The 17064-nt window shown below is 39.2% G+C and overlaps 1 protein-coding gene across 2 annotated transcripts; it reads left to right on the forward strand.

The window, feature by feature from the left end:
* Nucleotides 1-1748: 1748 nt before the first annotated feature.
* On the forward strand, nt 1749-15471 carry TMEM45A (transmembrane protein 45A). Of its 2 annotated transcripts, none has more exons than XM_034412496.3 (6): nt 1749-2149; nt 3939-4134; nt 6049-6261; nt 7026-7210; nt 12426-12571; nt 13235-15471. In XM_034412496.3, the coding sequence occupies exons 2-6, from the start codon at nt 3948-3950 to the stop codon at nt 13326-13328; spliced, it is 825 nt and encodes a 274-aa protein (XP_034268387.1). In that variant the 5' UTR covers nt 1749-2149; nt 3939-3947; the 3' UTR covers nt 13329-15471. The 2 variants fall into 2 exon arrangements, with proteins under 2 accessions (XP_034268387.1, XP_034268394.1); XM_034412503.3 differs by having other exon boundaries at nt 1755-2149; nt 3942-4134.
* The last annotated feature ends 1593 nt before the right edge of the window (nt 15472-17064 follow it).

A 17064-nucleotide genomic window follows, 5' to 3' on the forward strand; every position in this document is an offset into this window, starting at 1 on the left:
CTGGGCAGGCAGTTATGTACCTCCCACAATTGGTGCATGCTATGTCTCTGTGTGGGTTGCATTGGTTGCCAGTCTTTCTGGATACAATTCCAAGATGGTGAATTCTACAGTATGGGATCAAATTATTTGAAGGGCCATCTCTCCAATCATACTTATCTCTCCCATCAGGTTTGATATGTACGGCCATGCTCGAGTTTCCATCTGCCAGAGAGTGTCATCTATTGGAGCCCAGGAAGAGAGCTTTTTCTGTCATGGATACCATCCTGTGGAATATATTCCCCTGAAGATCAGATTAGTCCCACCCCTACTGGCTTTTCTCAAGGCCTTAAAAACATGGTTTTGTCAATGAGTTTGATAACATAGGAATATGGTAGAACCAGTGTAGTGGCTACATTGACTATTATTTTTGGAGATGATTACCTCAACTATTAATTTTATGTTATGATTTATATGGTTCGACATTGTTTTTATTGTTTTTACTAATATTGGTCTGCAGTTTTTATACCACTTTTTAATTGTTTATGAACCAGCCAGTGTCTTGTATGGAAATGGACAGCTATAGAAATTTGATTAATAAACATATATTTTAGGGCAATCATGTAAAGTGGTAAAATGGGATTTATTTCTATAGCTGTTTGAAAAATATTGGCTAATGCCAGACATTAATTTTGCCAGAATGTGTCTTTTCATTTGTACATCAATTCCATTGCTCTTAAGGTTCACAAACACTTTTAGAGCTTTGTAACACTTTGGAGACAATTTTTGCATAATCCTAGATAAGTATTTTTTCCTCTGCCAAGCATAACTCTCTGCAGTAGATACAATAGCCAGTAGCCAATAGCTGTAATGACTTCATTACAGAGTGGCATTAATTTTTCTTGCTACCCAAATAATTTTAAATAAATGGGACTACTTTTTTCTAATTCTGCAAAAATAGATCAATGCATGCAATGTTCTTGTATATATTTTAAAAGAAAGCATCCTGAGTTGAAAATATTATCATCATCACTTTAGTTCTATTTGATTACTCATATTTATATACTCAAAAAGATAATACAAGCAACTGACAGTTTATCAATAATCTTGAAAACTAATGAGATTGTGTGTGTTTGTGGTGTGTGTGTATGGTCCAGGATAGAGATGAGGAATGAAAATAGAATGAGCAAGGAGTGATTGAAAAATGATTGAAGAATATATAAATATTAAAAGGGCAGAGTGAACCTTAGAATCACATAGGGCTGGAACAGAAACTCTTCTAGTCCAATCCCCCTGCCCAAGGCAAAAGTTCTTATACTATCCCAGACAAATGGTTGTCCAATCTTTCCTTGAAAACCTCCAGTGATAAGAGTACCTAAGAGTACCTAGGCTAAACATACCTAGTTCCTTCAGCCATTCATTATATAATTTAACTTCCACACTTCTTCTAATTATCTGGATAAGTTATTTCTGCCCAATAGTGATTGTATTGAAGTGTATATTAATGCCAATAGGAATGTGTGGTTTCTAAGGGAAGAACTAAAATCAGTCCTGAGAGGGATGTGTGTGTGTGTGTGTAAGCTCTGAAACAACTGGTTGGAAACTCTCACAGATGTTCTCTGAGTTTCTGAGCAGCATTGGGATCCTTCGTTTGTGCTTTTTCGGAATCTGCGACGGGAGAGGCAGCTGAAATCCGAGGCTTTCAAGCAGATCTGTGGGCGCTTTTATGTCCCTGGAGGACCTTCCGCATCCGAACACTCCGCCTCCCGCTTACTGCCACATCACTACAGCCCTCTTGATAGCGTGTCTCGCCTCCGACAGAAGGCAGCTGTTTGGAGGGTGGGGGCGGAGGGAGACGGTCGAGAGGAGGGATTTTTGCCAAAGTCCAACCGGAGGCGAGAAAAGATGAAAGCGGGACGGGAGGAGGGCGTGAGTGCCCCAGCGGTGGCGCCTCTGGGTGGTTGTCGAAGAAGGCGGGATGGAGAAGGCAGGGCTGTAACGGGAGCATCCGTGGCGAGGAGTAGCCGAATTCTTCCTCGTCACGGAGAAAAGAGGTGCGCTCCGGCACGTCCGCACATTTGACTATGGACAATCCAGGATCCCGCTCGTCAAATTCCACGTAAAATTCCACTCCGGAGGGTGCTTTAAGTTGCAGAGAAGCAGCGCAAGTTCGGTAAGTCTTTATGAAATGTTCCTCTCTGTGTTTCTCTGGCTTCTGCACGAAAGGGGAGTTGCAAGCGGAGTTCTGATTAGATTAAGTAATTAACCTTAACGTTAATTACTTAATTACAACATAACGGAGAAATATAGCAATAGCACTTAGACTTATATACCTTTTCACAGTGCATTACAGCCCTCTCTAAGACGTTTACAGAGCCAGCATGTTGTCCCCAACAATCTGAGTCCTCATTCTATCCGTTAAGAGTGGTAATTTGTCAATAGTACTAAACTTGGACCCATGAAGTTAAAACTTTTGATCATTGGAAATTGTTCTTGAGCTAGTTCTTTTGAAATACATAGACTCCTTGGGCAGTTCAACTGCTAAGTAATTTCAGCAGAGTAAAGAAGAAGAGATGTTGCGGGGAATGGAGGCTGCTTGGTAATGCAGAAATATCTGCCCCTAAATAAATGAGAAATGGGAAAAGTGGGAAGAGATGAGAAGGAGGACAATGCAAGACTGGAGATAGAGGACTCCCCTTTGTAATGTTATCATGGGTTTTGTTTTTTAGTATGAGAGTTTTTTTTTTAATATGGGCTAGAAGAAAAACAAAAAAAGTGAGGATTTTCATCCTACAGATGAAAATATAATTTTAAAAAATATTAGATTGTGAGGAAATGGATAGGTTAACATTAAAGATAAAAGATAAAGAAGATACAGAATATTTTTTAACCTGGAATTTGTTTTACCAATAGTTAGATAATAGAGGTACAAATTAGAAGTTGGAAGAATACCACTATGTACAAGAAAATATTATTATTATTACTATTACTATGTATAACTAAATTGAATCAGACAATACATTATGAGACAAGCACTTATGCATGTTAAAGAAAAATGTATAAAATGTATGTATGTATGTATGTATGTATGTATGTATGTATGTAAACAAGCAGACATCCTGCAAGCTCCGGAACTTAAAATTTTAAAAGAATTAATATTTTATTTTACTAAGCTTTCGTCAGCTGTCTGCTGACATCGTCAGAGTAGCTCTGGAGCTACTATATCCAGAGCTCGCAGGATATCTGCTTCTTTATTTATTAATATACCTGGAACGCATATTTTTAGAATAGTTTGTAATATATTGTATATATACAATTTTCCATTGTTCCTTACTTTCGATATATAATCTGTAGCGCTATCAATAATCCAAACTTTCTGGGATGGTCAGAAAACAAGACACAATTAAGTATTTTATTGTAACATTTTTAAAAAATTCCTGAGCCTGGAATCTTGATTGGACTCTTATGGGGAAACAAAGCAAACTGACTACTAAGAGGAGTGATGGATATATGGTACAAATTCTAACTATGCAATCATATGAATAGAATTATAATCCTTACCCATTTCTGACTGCAAGGCCCTGTATTATCAGACTTTGATATGTCAACATAAAAGAACTTCAGTGGTTCCCTCATTGCTGCCTCAGTTCCCTACACCTGCAGTGAGCATTGTGGGGAAAATAAATGTGAAGGCAATCAGGAAGATCAAAACCTTGGGAAATATCTATGACAAAAAGAATAAAATAAATTTCTGATAAATATCTCTTATACAAGCAGGTTTTGAAGTCTGGCACAGATGCTTTTATATACAAGTACAGTTCAGAATATTAGGAATCGTGTTTTATTCCTACAACAAAATATAATTTATTACTAGATTATAATAAGCTGCATCTTAGATTTGGTCTATAAATATGAGATTCTTCTGAAATTTACTTTATTTTTTTGAACTGCTTTTTCCACAGTAGAAAAAGATGGCCAATTTTAAAGGTCATGCTCTTCCTGGAAGTTTTTTCCTTTTGTTTGGCTTGTGGTGGTCTGTGAAATACCCATTCAGGTACTTCTGTCAAAGGAGGAAAAATATTTATCTTGGTTCCAAGGCAGGATTTCAACGCTTAGAATTTATTGAAGGCATAATCAAGGTTTTCTTTGCTCTTATTGGTAAGTTTATATTTTTTAAAAAATATATAATTCTAAATAAGTATGATTATGATTTAAAGTATCTTTAAAGAAAAAATTGATTTTAAAAAAATATTAACGTTAAAGCAATTTATAGTTGATGCCAGACTGTAGTCTGGATTCTATCTAGTGTTGAATAATGTTTCCCTGCATGGAGATAGAATTCAGTAACAAAACTGGACAACTAGCCTGTTTATTTTATACCTTAATCTTTAAAAAAAATATACATATTTTTTGGATTGCTATTATGATGCATTTTGGGCTATATGTTTCATTACAGTAGAATACGTTTATACATTGGTGTTGTTATTTCATATATATCTCTTATATTTTAGCTTTATTGTCAAACTGGAACAAGAGATTATTTTATTATATAATTGTATCTGTATTGAAGAGAGAAGTTAGCAGTTTTCCTTATATTGTTTTTGTTCATTTTTATGTGCTGCTTTTGAACTTTTTCCATTGTCCCTCCTTCTTGCTTTTCCTTTTTTTTGTAATTTTACATTTTATATTTATCTTTAAAATTAATAAAAATTCTAATATACATAATGTATAACTCTAAGTAAGAGTTAGATCTTTCCAAGGAGAAAATAACCATATCTTGCTAGAACTTCAGTAAAGGACACGGTGTTTTCACTTGTCCTTATCAGGATTAGCATTCTATGGTTATATTGGCTACATTTAGACATTCATACATTCATACATTTATACATTCTAACTTATTTAATAAACCACAAAGCAAGGAATTTGGAGAGCTGAAGTCATCAAAGTTGGTTTCCAAATGTTCCATTACCAGGCTAGATAACATCTTCAGTGGAATTTAGAGAATGTCAGTGTTGGTGTTATTCTGCTTACAAGGAATTTGTATAAAAGCACACAAAGTTCTTATCAGAAGAGATTGCGGTTTATTCAAGAAATTTAAAAAATCATTACATAAAATGAACCGTGAGATTGTCTTGGTTACAAAGTGTGGCTCCATTCTTATCTCATCGCTTGGTAACCATGGGTCCTATAATTACGTAGGGTAAAGCAACCGTTGATGTAGATATGATGGTGATCTGGATATGGCATCTGTCATCCCATTGATTGCCATTGTTGAGTTGACTGGTCTGGTTGGCTAGGTGTGGGTATCCCCTTCCTCCCACATCGTTCCATGTGCATCCCTCCTGAAGCTGTGTGTTCAGTGGAAGGGGATGACCATCCCAGACAGAAGGAGCGTACTAATTATTCAAGGATATACAATATTTTTTGAAACCAGTGGCAAGCCTTAACATTTCTCTTGGGCTTATCCAGCTTTTCCTGTCTGTTGGAAGATAGAACCATTACAGCTAACATAAGATTCAGGTGACCATCCAAATAGTTTAGGGATACTATAGTAAAATATCTTGGGTGACCCCTGTCAACCCTAGGAATGTAATTTAAACATCAAATACACTTTACAAATATAAGCAAGCATGAATTTCAAAGACTCGATGCTATGGTCTGTGATTTGCTCACATTATAGGTACAGTATTGCATAAAACACGAGATGATATTACATTTGTTTCAAGAAATGGAAATGTGCAAGATAGTGTATGAATGTTTTCACACAGACCTCAGCCAAGGAAGTGTGTTTTGCAGTGTCATTTTTTTTTCTCTATAGGATTTTATACATGGTAAGTAAAAGTATGGAGGATATGGTAGGAAAATGTGGGAAGTTTTACAAATAAAATACATAATTTATGGAGCCATTATAATTTTATTTGTGAAGCAGGCCTATTGCACAGTAGCACTCTTATCTGGAAGCAACTTAATATCCATTAGGTAAAGTAATGATTTGAATTTTTTTTTCTTTGCATTATGGCCAAAACAAAGCAAAAGGTTCCCAGCATATTTTTTTTGTTATTTTATACCCAGGTATGGCAGCAGAGCAGTTTGTTCCTGATGGACCTCATATGAAGCTATATAATAATGAAAAAAAGCAGTGGAATTATTTAATGAATTGGCAGCATGCAACCATGTACCTCTTCTATGGCATCTCAGGGCTAGTGGACATTGTGACTCACAGCACAAATGTATTACCAGAGGCCTTAGACCGAATGATGCTCTCACTTGCTGTTTTTGTGGAAGGTGAGCTTATGGTATTTCACTGCACTGTTTATATAGAATAGTTTTCTGAATCCAAATAAAAAAGAATAGACAAAGTTTATCTGTTTGGTAACTATGTCATGTAATCAATATGAGATGTAACAGAAATAGGGAACAATAATAGATGTTTAAATATTATGAATTAATGAATTAATATGCCTGTTTCTTTATTAGTGATGCATGCAGAGTGGAAGATTTGTTTTATTTAAAGAAGATTAAGAATTAATTATGTTTGAAATAATTAAGCATGACTGTCTTTAAATTACATTTAAAGATAGTAAGCAAAAATCATTGTAGGTACCTCAAAGGATGTTTTTCAACATTAAACATGTAAACAACCGAAAATCTTCTGCAGTAGCAGCCCCGAATTACATTTATCTAGCATCTGCTTAAAGAATATGGCTCAAGTAAATAGATTGTATTTATTTGTTTGTTTATTTAACTTTATACAAAGTTAATTGTACACAAAGTTAAAAATACCATCTTTCTGCAAATTTGAATGCATACATCCTATATATGTTTAAAGATTCAAAATAAGAAAACATGAGCATGGCACTTGTACATTATAGCTCCTCCTATGGTGGAAATGACAGCTTCCAAGGATTTTCTATGACCTGCTAAGACTTTATATTAAATATGTATTAAATACATACTTTGCATGACACAAAACCGAGAGCTTTTTAGCAACAATCATGTACGAAGCCTGCAGAATAAAAAGTAGTTGACTTCTTATTCCCTTTCACCAGGTTTTCTATTTTATTATCACATCCATGGGCGTTCCATGTTAGATTTTCATGTTCATCAATTACTTTTAATAACTATCTTCGGAGGTGCTATCTGCATATTCTTGGAAGTCTTTTTGCATAACAGCATTGTTCTTGAGATGTTCCGAACAAGTCTTTGCATATTGCATGGAAGTTGGTTCTGGCAGGTGAGTGAATAATTTTTCTTTTCCGTCCCGATACATTAAAAACAACTTTTGAGATTAGAACCAGGATCAGCAAATGAGATCCTCAGACAGCTGCTGAAGATTTATTGGATAAGATGAAGATTTATTCATTACTTCAACCCTTCTCTGCTTCTCTTTATCTGCTAAGGCAGGGGTCGGCAACCTTAAACACTCAAAGAGCCACTTGGACCCTTTTCCAAAAGGAAAAAAACACACCAGAGCCACAAAACCTGGGTGGGCATGGCCAACTCAATGTCACTCACTTCCACCCAGTCACATGACCCCCCCTAGCCACACCTACCCAGCCACAAAACCATTCTGTCTCTCTCCCCGTCTCCCTCCCATGTCTCTCTCCCTCTCCCTCTGTCTCTCTCTCTCTCTCCTCCCCTCTCTCCCCCCTATGTATCACTCTGTATGTGTCTCTATGTCTCTCTCTCTCTTCTCCCCTCTCTCTGAGGGGAGTGTGTGTGTGTCTCTCTCTCTCCCCCCTCCCTTCGGGTGACCGTCCTTCTCCTCCCCACACCGCTCGTGATGCCCTGGCTTGCTGTTGCTGAGCCAGGAGCGTGCGCATGTGTGGGGAGACCCTCCCCAAGCGAGCCCCAAAGCACAGCAAAAGTGCACATGGAGTGGGCGGCCGCTCGCTTAGGAGAGCCTTAACAGGATGTGGCTTCTCTCCTGCACTAATGATCCAGCCATCGCCTTGCCATTTCATCCCCCACCCCCGGAGGTTCTTTGGCTGAGTACGGAGGCTGCGAACTCCAGCCCAAAGCGGCAGGAAGCGAAGGCTGCCTTACATGCAAATGTGGCATGAAGGCAGGTACAGGGCAGCTTCGCTCCTGCATTCTCCTCCTCCTCCCACTCTCATGACGCCCTGGCTGTGGCTGAGGCAGGAGCGTGTGCACGCACAAGGAGACCCTCCTCAAGTGAGTGCCGAAGCTCAGGAAAGGTGTGTGCAGGGCAGGCAGCGGCTCGCTTAAGAGGGTCTCCCCACGTGTGTGCATGCTCCAGGCTCATCCACAGCTGGCCAGGGTGTCACGAGAGTAGGAGGAGGAGGAGAGTGCAGGAGCAAAGCTGCCCTGTACCTGCCTTCGCGCCACATTTGCATGTAAGGCAGCCTTCACTTCCTGCTGCTTCAAGCTGGAGTTCACACCCTCCACACTTGGCCGAAGAGCTGCCGGGGTGGGGGATGAAATGGCAAGGCAATAGCTGGAGCATTAGTGCAGGAGAAAAGCTGCATCCTGTTAACACCCTCCTAAGCGAGCGGCCGCCCACCCCAGGCACACCTTTGCTGCACTTTGGTGCTCGCTTGAAGAGGGTCTCCCTGCATGTGCACATTCTCCTGGCTCAGGGGGGAAGGAGAGTGCAGGAGTGAAACTGCCCTGTACCTGCCTTCGCGCCTTACACTTACATTTGCATATAAGGCAGCCTTCGCTTCCTGCTGCTTCAGGCTCCAAAAAAGAAATAAGAGGGGCGAGGGGCAAGGAGCAAGGGGCAAGGGGCGGGGTCAACCAGTGATGGGACAGGGAGCCGCGGCAAAGGACCCAAAGAGCCGCATGCGTCTCCGGAGCCATGGGTTGCCGACCCCTGTGCTAAGGTGACTGCAATGTAATGATACTGGAGATTACTCTGAATTATTGTAAACAGTTACAGTAGAGTGATGACCACTCTTTGTTCTCCTATCAGTGCCTGCATCAGTCATTTTATCTCCATCTGCTTGTTTCTTCAGAGGAAAAGAGACTAAGCTCTAAACTGCCAGTATTTTCCCCTGTCCTGCTCCATGAACTCTGAGATAGACCAAGATAACAAATTAGGCAGGAATGAGAAACTTGTTAATGATTGGAGAGGGTAACAGTTGGGGGATGAGATGAATGAGAGGGGAGATGACATCTTTAGTTAGCAGAGCTGTGTGGCAAAGTATAGGTATTCTTCTATTAACCTTGGGCGTCCTCCTGGACTCACGGCTGTCTTTAGAAGAGCACTTGACGGCCGTGACTGGGAGGATCTTTCATCAGGTTCGCCTGATTCACCAGTTGCGTCCCTTTCTGGATCGGGACTCCCTACACACAGTCACTCATGCCCTCGTTATCTCCCGCCTAGACTATTGTAACGCTCTCTACATGGGGCTCCCCTTGAGGAGCACCCGGAGGCTCCAACTGGCGCAGAGTGCGGCCACGCGGGTGGTTATGGGAGCAACATGGCACTCCCATGTGACACCTCTCCTGCGCGAGCTGCACTGGCTCCCGGTGGTCTTCCGGGTGCGCTTCAAGGTTTTGGTTACCACCTTTAGAGCGCTCCATGGCTTAGGACCTGGCTACTTACGGGACCGCCTACTACCACAAACAACCTCCCACCAGCCGGTACGCTCTCATAGAGAGGGGCTCCTCCAGGTGCCAACAGCCAAACAATGTCGACTGGCGGCCCCTAGGGGGAGGGCCTTCTCTGTGGGGGCACCTACTATCTGGAACGAGCTCCCCCCGGAGATACGAAGGATCCCGGATCTGCGCACTTTCCACCGTGCTTTGAAGACACTCCTATTCCAGCAGGCTGACGTGGCCTAATTTTCTCCCCTTCTTTTAAATTTTTAAACTGAAATTTTAATTCGTTTTAAATTATTGGGAGTTTTAAATTGTCTCGGGCAAAAATTATTTAATTGGGTTTTAATCATGTTTTAACTTTTGTATTTATGTGTTTTATTTTGTGCCTGTTCACTGCCCTGAGTCCTTCGGGAGTAGGGCAGTATACAAATTTAATAAAATGAAAATGAAATGAAAAATGAAACCACCACAGGTGGGATCAGAATTTCAGTTGCTAAGGAAGATACCGTAGTTGCCACAGTTGTTAAGTGAATTATTGCAATTAAGTGAATCATGCAATGTTTCTCCATTTACTTTGCTTGTTTTCTTTTGTTTTGATTGTGACCTAAATAGTGAATATCAAATAAAGTAAATATCTAAATCAGCCTTCCCTCTATCATCCTAGTATAATGGAGAAATTACTGGTAATTTTCAAAGACCTAGAGTAGTGTTGGCGAACCTTTTGAGCACTAAGTGCCGAAATGGGAGCGCATGCATATGGGGGAGCGCTGGAAACTGGAAGAACAGCTCCCCAGTGTGCACGCGCAGGAGCACCACAAACTGGAAGAGCAGCTCCCCAGCGCGCACACACAGAAGTGCCGCAAACCGGAAGAGCAGCTAAGCTTCCAGTTTCTGGCATATGCATGTGCGCCAGTCACCTGGTCTTCCGGTTTCTGGCATGCATGTGTGCATGAAAACCAGCTGACTGGAGTGCTGGGGAACTGCTCTTCCAGTTTTTGGCACTCCCAGTGTGCGCGCTGGGGAGCTGCTCTTCCAGATTCCTGCACTCCCCCCTCCCCTGCGTGTACTCCCATTTCAGCATTCGGTGCTGAAAACGGGTGGGATCCTACCGGTTTAACAACCAGTTTGATAAGCACACGCTTCGCGCAGTTTGGAGAAAACTCACCTTCTGCATTGCTGCCGGCAAGGAAAACAGCTGAGGCGCAGCAATCCACTCTGCCGCGCCGATCAGCTGGGCTTCGGAAACAAAAATATAGGTGAGTATAATGCAGGGGCGGGCAGACCCACTTCAAAACTGGAGTGAAGCGGTTCACTCACAGCTGATAGTCAGAGCTAACGGTTCCCCCAAACCGGTAGAAACCCACCACTGGCCAAAAAGGTTTGCCAACAGTGCTGTAGGTCTTTGAAAATTTCCTGGTCGAAACTTGAAGCTCAGTTTCCCGGTGCTCGCATGTGCACCAGGGAGCTGCTTTTCCGGTTTCTGGCGCTCCCGTGCACGCAAAAACCAGGTGGCCAGCACACATATGTGTGCCAGAACCCGGAAGAGCAACGGGTGACAGCTGGCATGCCCAGAGAGATGGCTCTGTGTGCCACTTCCGGCACACGTGTCATATGTTTGCCATCACGGACCTAGAGAATACCTTTGGAGGAAAGGCTGATGTCAAACAGTTCTAACACGGCATTCTTATAATAGAGGTAGATAATCTGCCATCTTTTGGGGATATGCAGCCCTCAACTTCAGTTTATGTGGCCTTCAGTCTAATTAAAGAACTCTGCAAGAGATTGATTTTTCATCAGAACTATTGGAACTGAGAGAACAGAAAAAAGTGGATATCAGAATGAGAATAGGCATTTTCAAAGAAGCAGAGGCATAAACTTTGCTTTTTACTCCACTCATCACATGCTTCAGCACTACTAATTATATGGGAAAAAATGGATCTCAACCAAAAAAATGTAGCCTACCTCCGCCTTAAACTATAATAAAGAACACACAAGGCAGAAAGGAAATCTTATAACTGCCTTTATTTATGGCAATTTATATAGCCACCCTTTCAAAAACAATGCGGGATGATGCTAAAAAATAAACAATAAACAAACCTAATAATAGGACATAAAGCGGTTTTCACCAAAGGCAATTCAAAATTTGAAACAGCCATCCCAGATAGCTCTACTAATCCCCCTGACCTAATGCCTGGGGATGCTATTACACAGGGTAAACCAGTTTGAGAAAAGGCATGTTAGGTATGAATGACCAGACCACATATGTAGAGTATAAACTAGCTATTTTATTGTTCTATGCTAATTTCACAGGAAACTTACCAGGCTGGCAGCTTCCCCCCAGGAAAGACAAGATAAACTCCAACAACATTCAAGAAATCAGGCCTTGCCCTCTTGTGTTTACTTAATGACTCCAGACTAATTCCCAGCTTGACCTTTCCTGACTAAGATGGTTGCTCTCCAACAGCTTCCCAAACCTGTGTATATTACGCAAAAATTGGGTAAAAGTGGTTTTTCTTTTGGTAATGACACACAAACCCATTACCCAATCACAACTGGAACATTTATATAAGGACTTTCTGATAGACAGTTTTGGATAACAAAAGAAAAGGTTTGGGAAGCATTAGTTTAAGAGATGGGTCCTGAAGCATGGAACCCTACCAGATCATATTGAGAAGCAAATACCCTGTTTCCCCCAAAATAATACATCTCCTGATAATAAGCCCAATCGGGCTTTTGAACGCATGGCAATAAGGCCAAGCGCTTATTTCAGGGTTCAAAAAAATATAAGACGGTCTTATTTTCGCGGAAACACGGTATAATTGGAGAGAGGTAATCCCATAAAAAAACAGTATTTCTAATGCCCTTTTCCTTTTTTTTCACAGATTGGATTTGTCCTTTACCCTCCAAATGGACATACAGAATGGAACCAAATGGATCACAATAACATGATGTTTCTGACCATGTGCTATTGCTGGCATTATGCAATTACACTTCTTATCATGGCAGTCAATTATACTCTAGTCAGCTGGTAAGTAGATATTATTGGTATTTTAAAGAGCTCCAGTAAAATGTCAAGAATTTCTCATTTTATTCAAAATCTCCACACATTCAAAAATAGGTCCTCCAAAGGGATAGGAATGAAAAATTATAGCCATCTACGGATCAAATGGCATTCAGCCTATAACTTTTGAAATATATAATTGTTCCTTGATGCTTGCATACAAATTGCAAACAAATTGTGTATGTAGTTGTATACATAATATAAAAACTGTTTATACTTGTGCTTGGAAGAATGTCAACTCTTTAATTTCTTCCTAAAATTCTTTTAGTTAGCTTATTTATTTTGAGATGTAATCCTATGTAATCCTTCAGCACAGCACACAGGTTTAGAAGAACTTACTATATAAAACTAAGGAAGGCAAAGCTTTTGATTATGCCTATTATTTTTGTTGTTTTATAATTTATACATCCATATAAATATGTATACTGATTAATTTCTTGGCCACACAGTAATATAATAAGAGGAACTTTGGAAAAAGAAGTAAATATTGGAAAAATAGATGGAATATTAGAGTTGGTTTTTGCATTCAATGTGCCATCTCATATAAAAATAACTATCCTCTACTTCACTGATTAGCTTAGAATGTGTGATGATTTAGCATGAATTGTTCTTGTAATTTTTCTTCTCCAGGGTGGTTCGGACCAAAATAATGCAAGTTCCATCCATGGAAATTGGATTACTGAAAACATCTGAGCGAGAACAGGAGTCAGAAGATGAAATTTAATTCTACCGAAACATTTTCTTATAGTTCACTTTCTATTTTAGTATTTCTAGTGCCTGGTGATTCTATTCCCCCCCCCACCCATTATTTAGTCTTACAAAATTTAGACCTTAATTTATGAAAATTTCATTACAGCACTGTTTTTCTCAATTGAAGTAGAAACATGGCATTATAGCAGTAGCATGTCAAATGAGAATCAGTTCTGGCCATTAACAAATGGTGGATCCACTCTTTCATTGTTCTTGGGTAAACTGGGAAAATTTCACATATTTTTCAAAAGCCAGATGCAATCGTAATGTAGCAGAAAAATGGACATATATTAAAATAGTAAAATGGATCAATTATACATTAAAACTATTTATAAACATAAAGAATTTCTAGGATAGATTTCAAATTTATATTTGTAAATGTATTACTTTATTTGTTTTTTATTTTTGTAATTATTTATTATCAAAAAATACAAAAAGCCAAACATTTTGTTTCAGCAAAAAGTGATTTTCCAAAATTACTGTGTATATTACTTTACATATGAGAATTACCTGCAGCAGAGTTGGCTTATTTTTATAAAAAGAAGAAGAAAACTATGAAGTCAAAGTATATTTCAGATTATTTCTATACTTTGAATTCATTCAGTGCAAAGAAAACCCATGCCATGTTTCAAATCTCTGTTTTGCACTGAAGCTTATGCAAACCTTGGAGAAGAGATTGACTGGGTTCGCACATTATGAAGTACCTTTCTCCAAGTCATTAAAGTATCTACGTGAGGGCACTTGTGATGTGCATGTGTATGTGTCCAAAAAGTCACGATCAGTCTGTGACCATGCAATAGCAGCCCAGCCCTTCTTTTGTGGGTATCACAGAAAGTTTTGCTGCATACAGACTGAGAATTTATGAATCATTGTCAGATAGGATCACAGCTGGTATTTCTGCTAAAATGAAGATTAGCATAGCTTTATAAAACATGAAGAGGATTTGCCTGCAGACAGTGTGTTTTTGACAAGTAAACCAATAATTGTTATTTGTAAACAAATCCCCCCCCCCCTTTTGTCCTTATGCTAACATATCTTTACAGTGTTGCAGGAATGGCAAACATATTTAGAATGCTGGTGGCAATGGCAATGGCACTTAGACTTATATACCGACTCTGTAAACTGCTTGGTATACAGAGTCAGCATATTGCCCCCAACAGTCTGGCTCCTCATTTTACCCACCTCGGAAGGATAGAAGGCTGAGTCAACCTTGAGCCTGGTGAGATTTGAACTGCCAAATTGCAGGTAGCCGGCAATCAGCAGAAGTAGCCTGCAGTATTGCACTCTAACCACTGCACCACCATGGCCCCTGCCCTCTGGAAGATACTCCCATTGGAGGTGAGGTTCACCCACCCCTGGCATTCAAGGAGCCTAAAAATTTGATTCTGCTGCCTGATCTGGGTTTTTCAACAGGGGCCTTCTATGTTGGGGATGGCTGATTGGTTAGAGAAGATCACCCCCAGGCCACCCATTCTCATGTTATTTTAACTTTTAATCTCTTTTCAGTTTTTCTAATTTCATTCATTCATTCATTCATTCATTCACTTTCTGTAGCCACCCATTTCAGTTAATGATTCTGAGATACTTGGCCAGTTAGCAGTACAGCCAGGAAACAGGTTCCTTGACACAATTCAGCACCCCAGGCTTGGGAATATCATCTGTGCATATTGTGAGAGGGACTCTTTGGAAGAATTCTATTCATCTGAAGTAATATGGCATGAAACAATACTCAGGAAAGACTATAAGATACGTGCCTTTAGTTTTAACTTAAAGTACATACTCAGGTTAGAATATCTAATTTGAGATAAAACATTAAGAATGTTAACATAATTAAAATATTTTATGTGTCTCTTCAACAATTATACATTTGAAGAACTCTCTAGTTTTATTTGTATATGGAATACAAAAATGGCCATATTAATTGCTATTTGAAATGCACTCAATATTTGTTTTAAAACAATTTTTCTTATTCAGGAGTAAGGAGAATCCTCTCAGCTATTCACAGATGGTTCAAGTCCTTTAAATTTATTAATAGTTATTGGGTTTTAACAATACTTCAATGTATTATAGTGTGTGTTGAAATAAAAAGTTTTAGTTTATTTTGAAATAAGTACAAATGAATGTAATGAGCTACTTTTTATTCTAGAATCTATAGACCAATCTACTTAATATGCTTGCTCTAAAAATCTAATATTACGACCTTTGGAAACAGCTGGTCATTTGTTGCTCAAGTGAGAATTCTGGGTTGATTAGTTATATCTTTGTTTTCTTGACTATTTCACTGCTTATCATCTCCCTCATACAATGGTCATATATCAATGGGGTCAGTTATGTCAGAACAGGAGTTTAACATAGCTAGACGTGGTCGTATCTGGAAGACATAGCTGCTATCTGTTTCAAATTCAGTGTTCTGAAATCTCAGTACTCAGGCATTAGGCTAAAGAAAAGCATTGAAGATATATTTCCTTTGTTTTCTTCCATAGCAGCTCCCTGCCAGGTAAGCATCACTGAAGACATTCATTAATACAGTAAAGAGAATGTTGTTATTCTAGAGATTCTATTATATTAAGGCTTTTTATATGGTTCCAAGTATCCTGCTTTTTATAACTTTTGTCTTTTAGACTTTTAGCTGGAGAAAGTAATTGATTGCAGCTTTGACATTTAGCCCAGTCCCAATAACAATATTAATATTTAATATGGAATTTGACTCTCTTAGACTTGGAAACACTGATCAAAAGAATCTGGCAGGCTTATCCTAAACATTCTAATACATGATATATGTAGGTCAGTAAGGACTTTTCATTGTGTCTTCTGACTGCTAATTGGTGTTCGTGGATGTTGCCTGCTAGTCTTCTGCCTATATGTCCTACATAGTGGCTGCTATTGTCCTTACACTATATGTTATAGATGACTCCTACCTTTTGATCTTGGACTACTGGATCTTTTGGTTACTTAAGATGTTTTGGAGAATTAAATTGATTTGAAAAGTCCTTAATGCCACAACATATAGACAGCCGACAAACTGTGAGCATCTTAGACCAAACTAACTAACTAAATAAAGCCACTAGGAAATTTCTGGAAACTTGGCATTTAGACAAATCAGCTATCCATAGACACATAAGATAAATGACATTTTCACACACCAAAGAGACAATTAAAAAAGCTCACAAGGAAATCAAAAGACCAGACACATTATCTTTAGCAGCCTGCACTCAGATAAGCAGGGCTTAACACCAAACAAGCAGAAAACAATACCCTACCAAGGAACTACCAAGAGCAAAGTCACCTTGGAGAATAAGTCCTCTGCTGTAATTATTGCTTCATTAAAAACTTTATTTGCATGGCATGGGATTTCAATTGAACTTGTTTGTGACCAAGTTCGATTTTGCAAGTCAAGCAGTGCAGAAATTTAGATATAAGTGGGGCGTAAAGATAATATAGTGTGAAGGATAAACAGAGGATAGTTTAAACAGTGAAAGAGATACTAAATAAAACCAAACCTCTTAAGAATGGCATTGGGCCATATCTTGCACTATTTGCCTGGAGGAATAAATTAAGGACAGAGGTTCTTTTAATTTCTTTGCAACTGTTAATGGGAAAGTCATTAGAAAGTATGCCCACAGTGCCCACTCATTTGGCTCCTAAAATACACTCTTTTAGACTCACTGCACTATCCCCCAGTGCAGCAATATGACAAAAGTATACATTAT

Source organism: Pantherophis guttatus, chromosome 5, assembly GCF_059756535.1.
Source record: "Pantherophis guttatus breed Tessera chromosome 5, ASM5975653v1, whole genome shotgun sequence".
NCBI lineage: Eukaryota > Metazoa > Chordata > Lepidosauria > Squamata > Colubridae > Pantherophis > Pantherophis guttatus.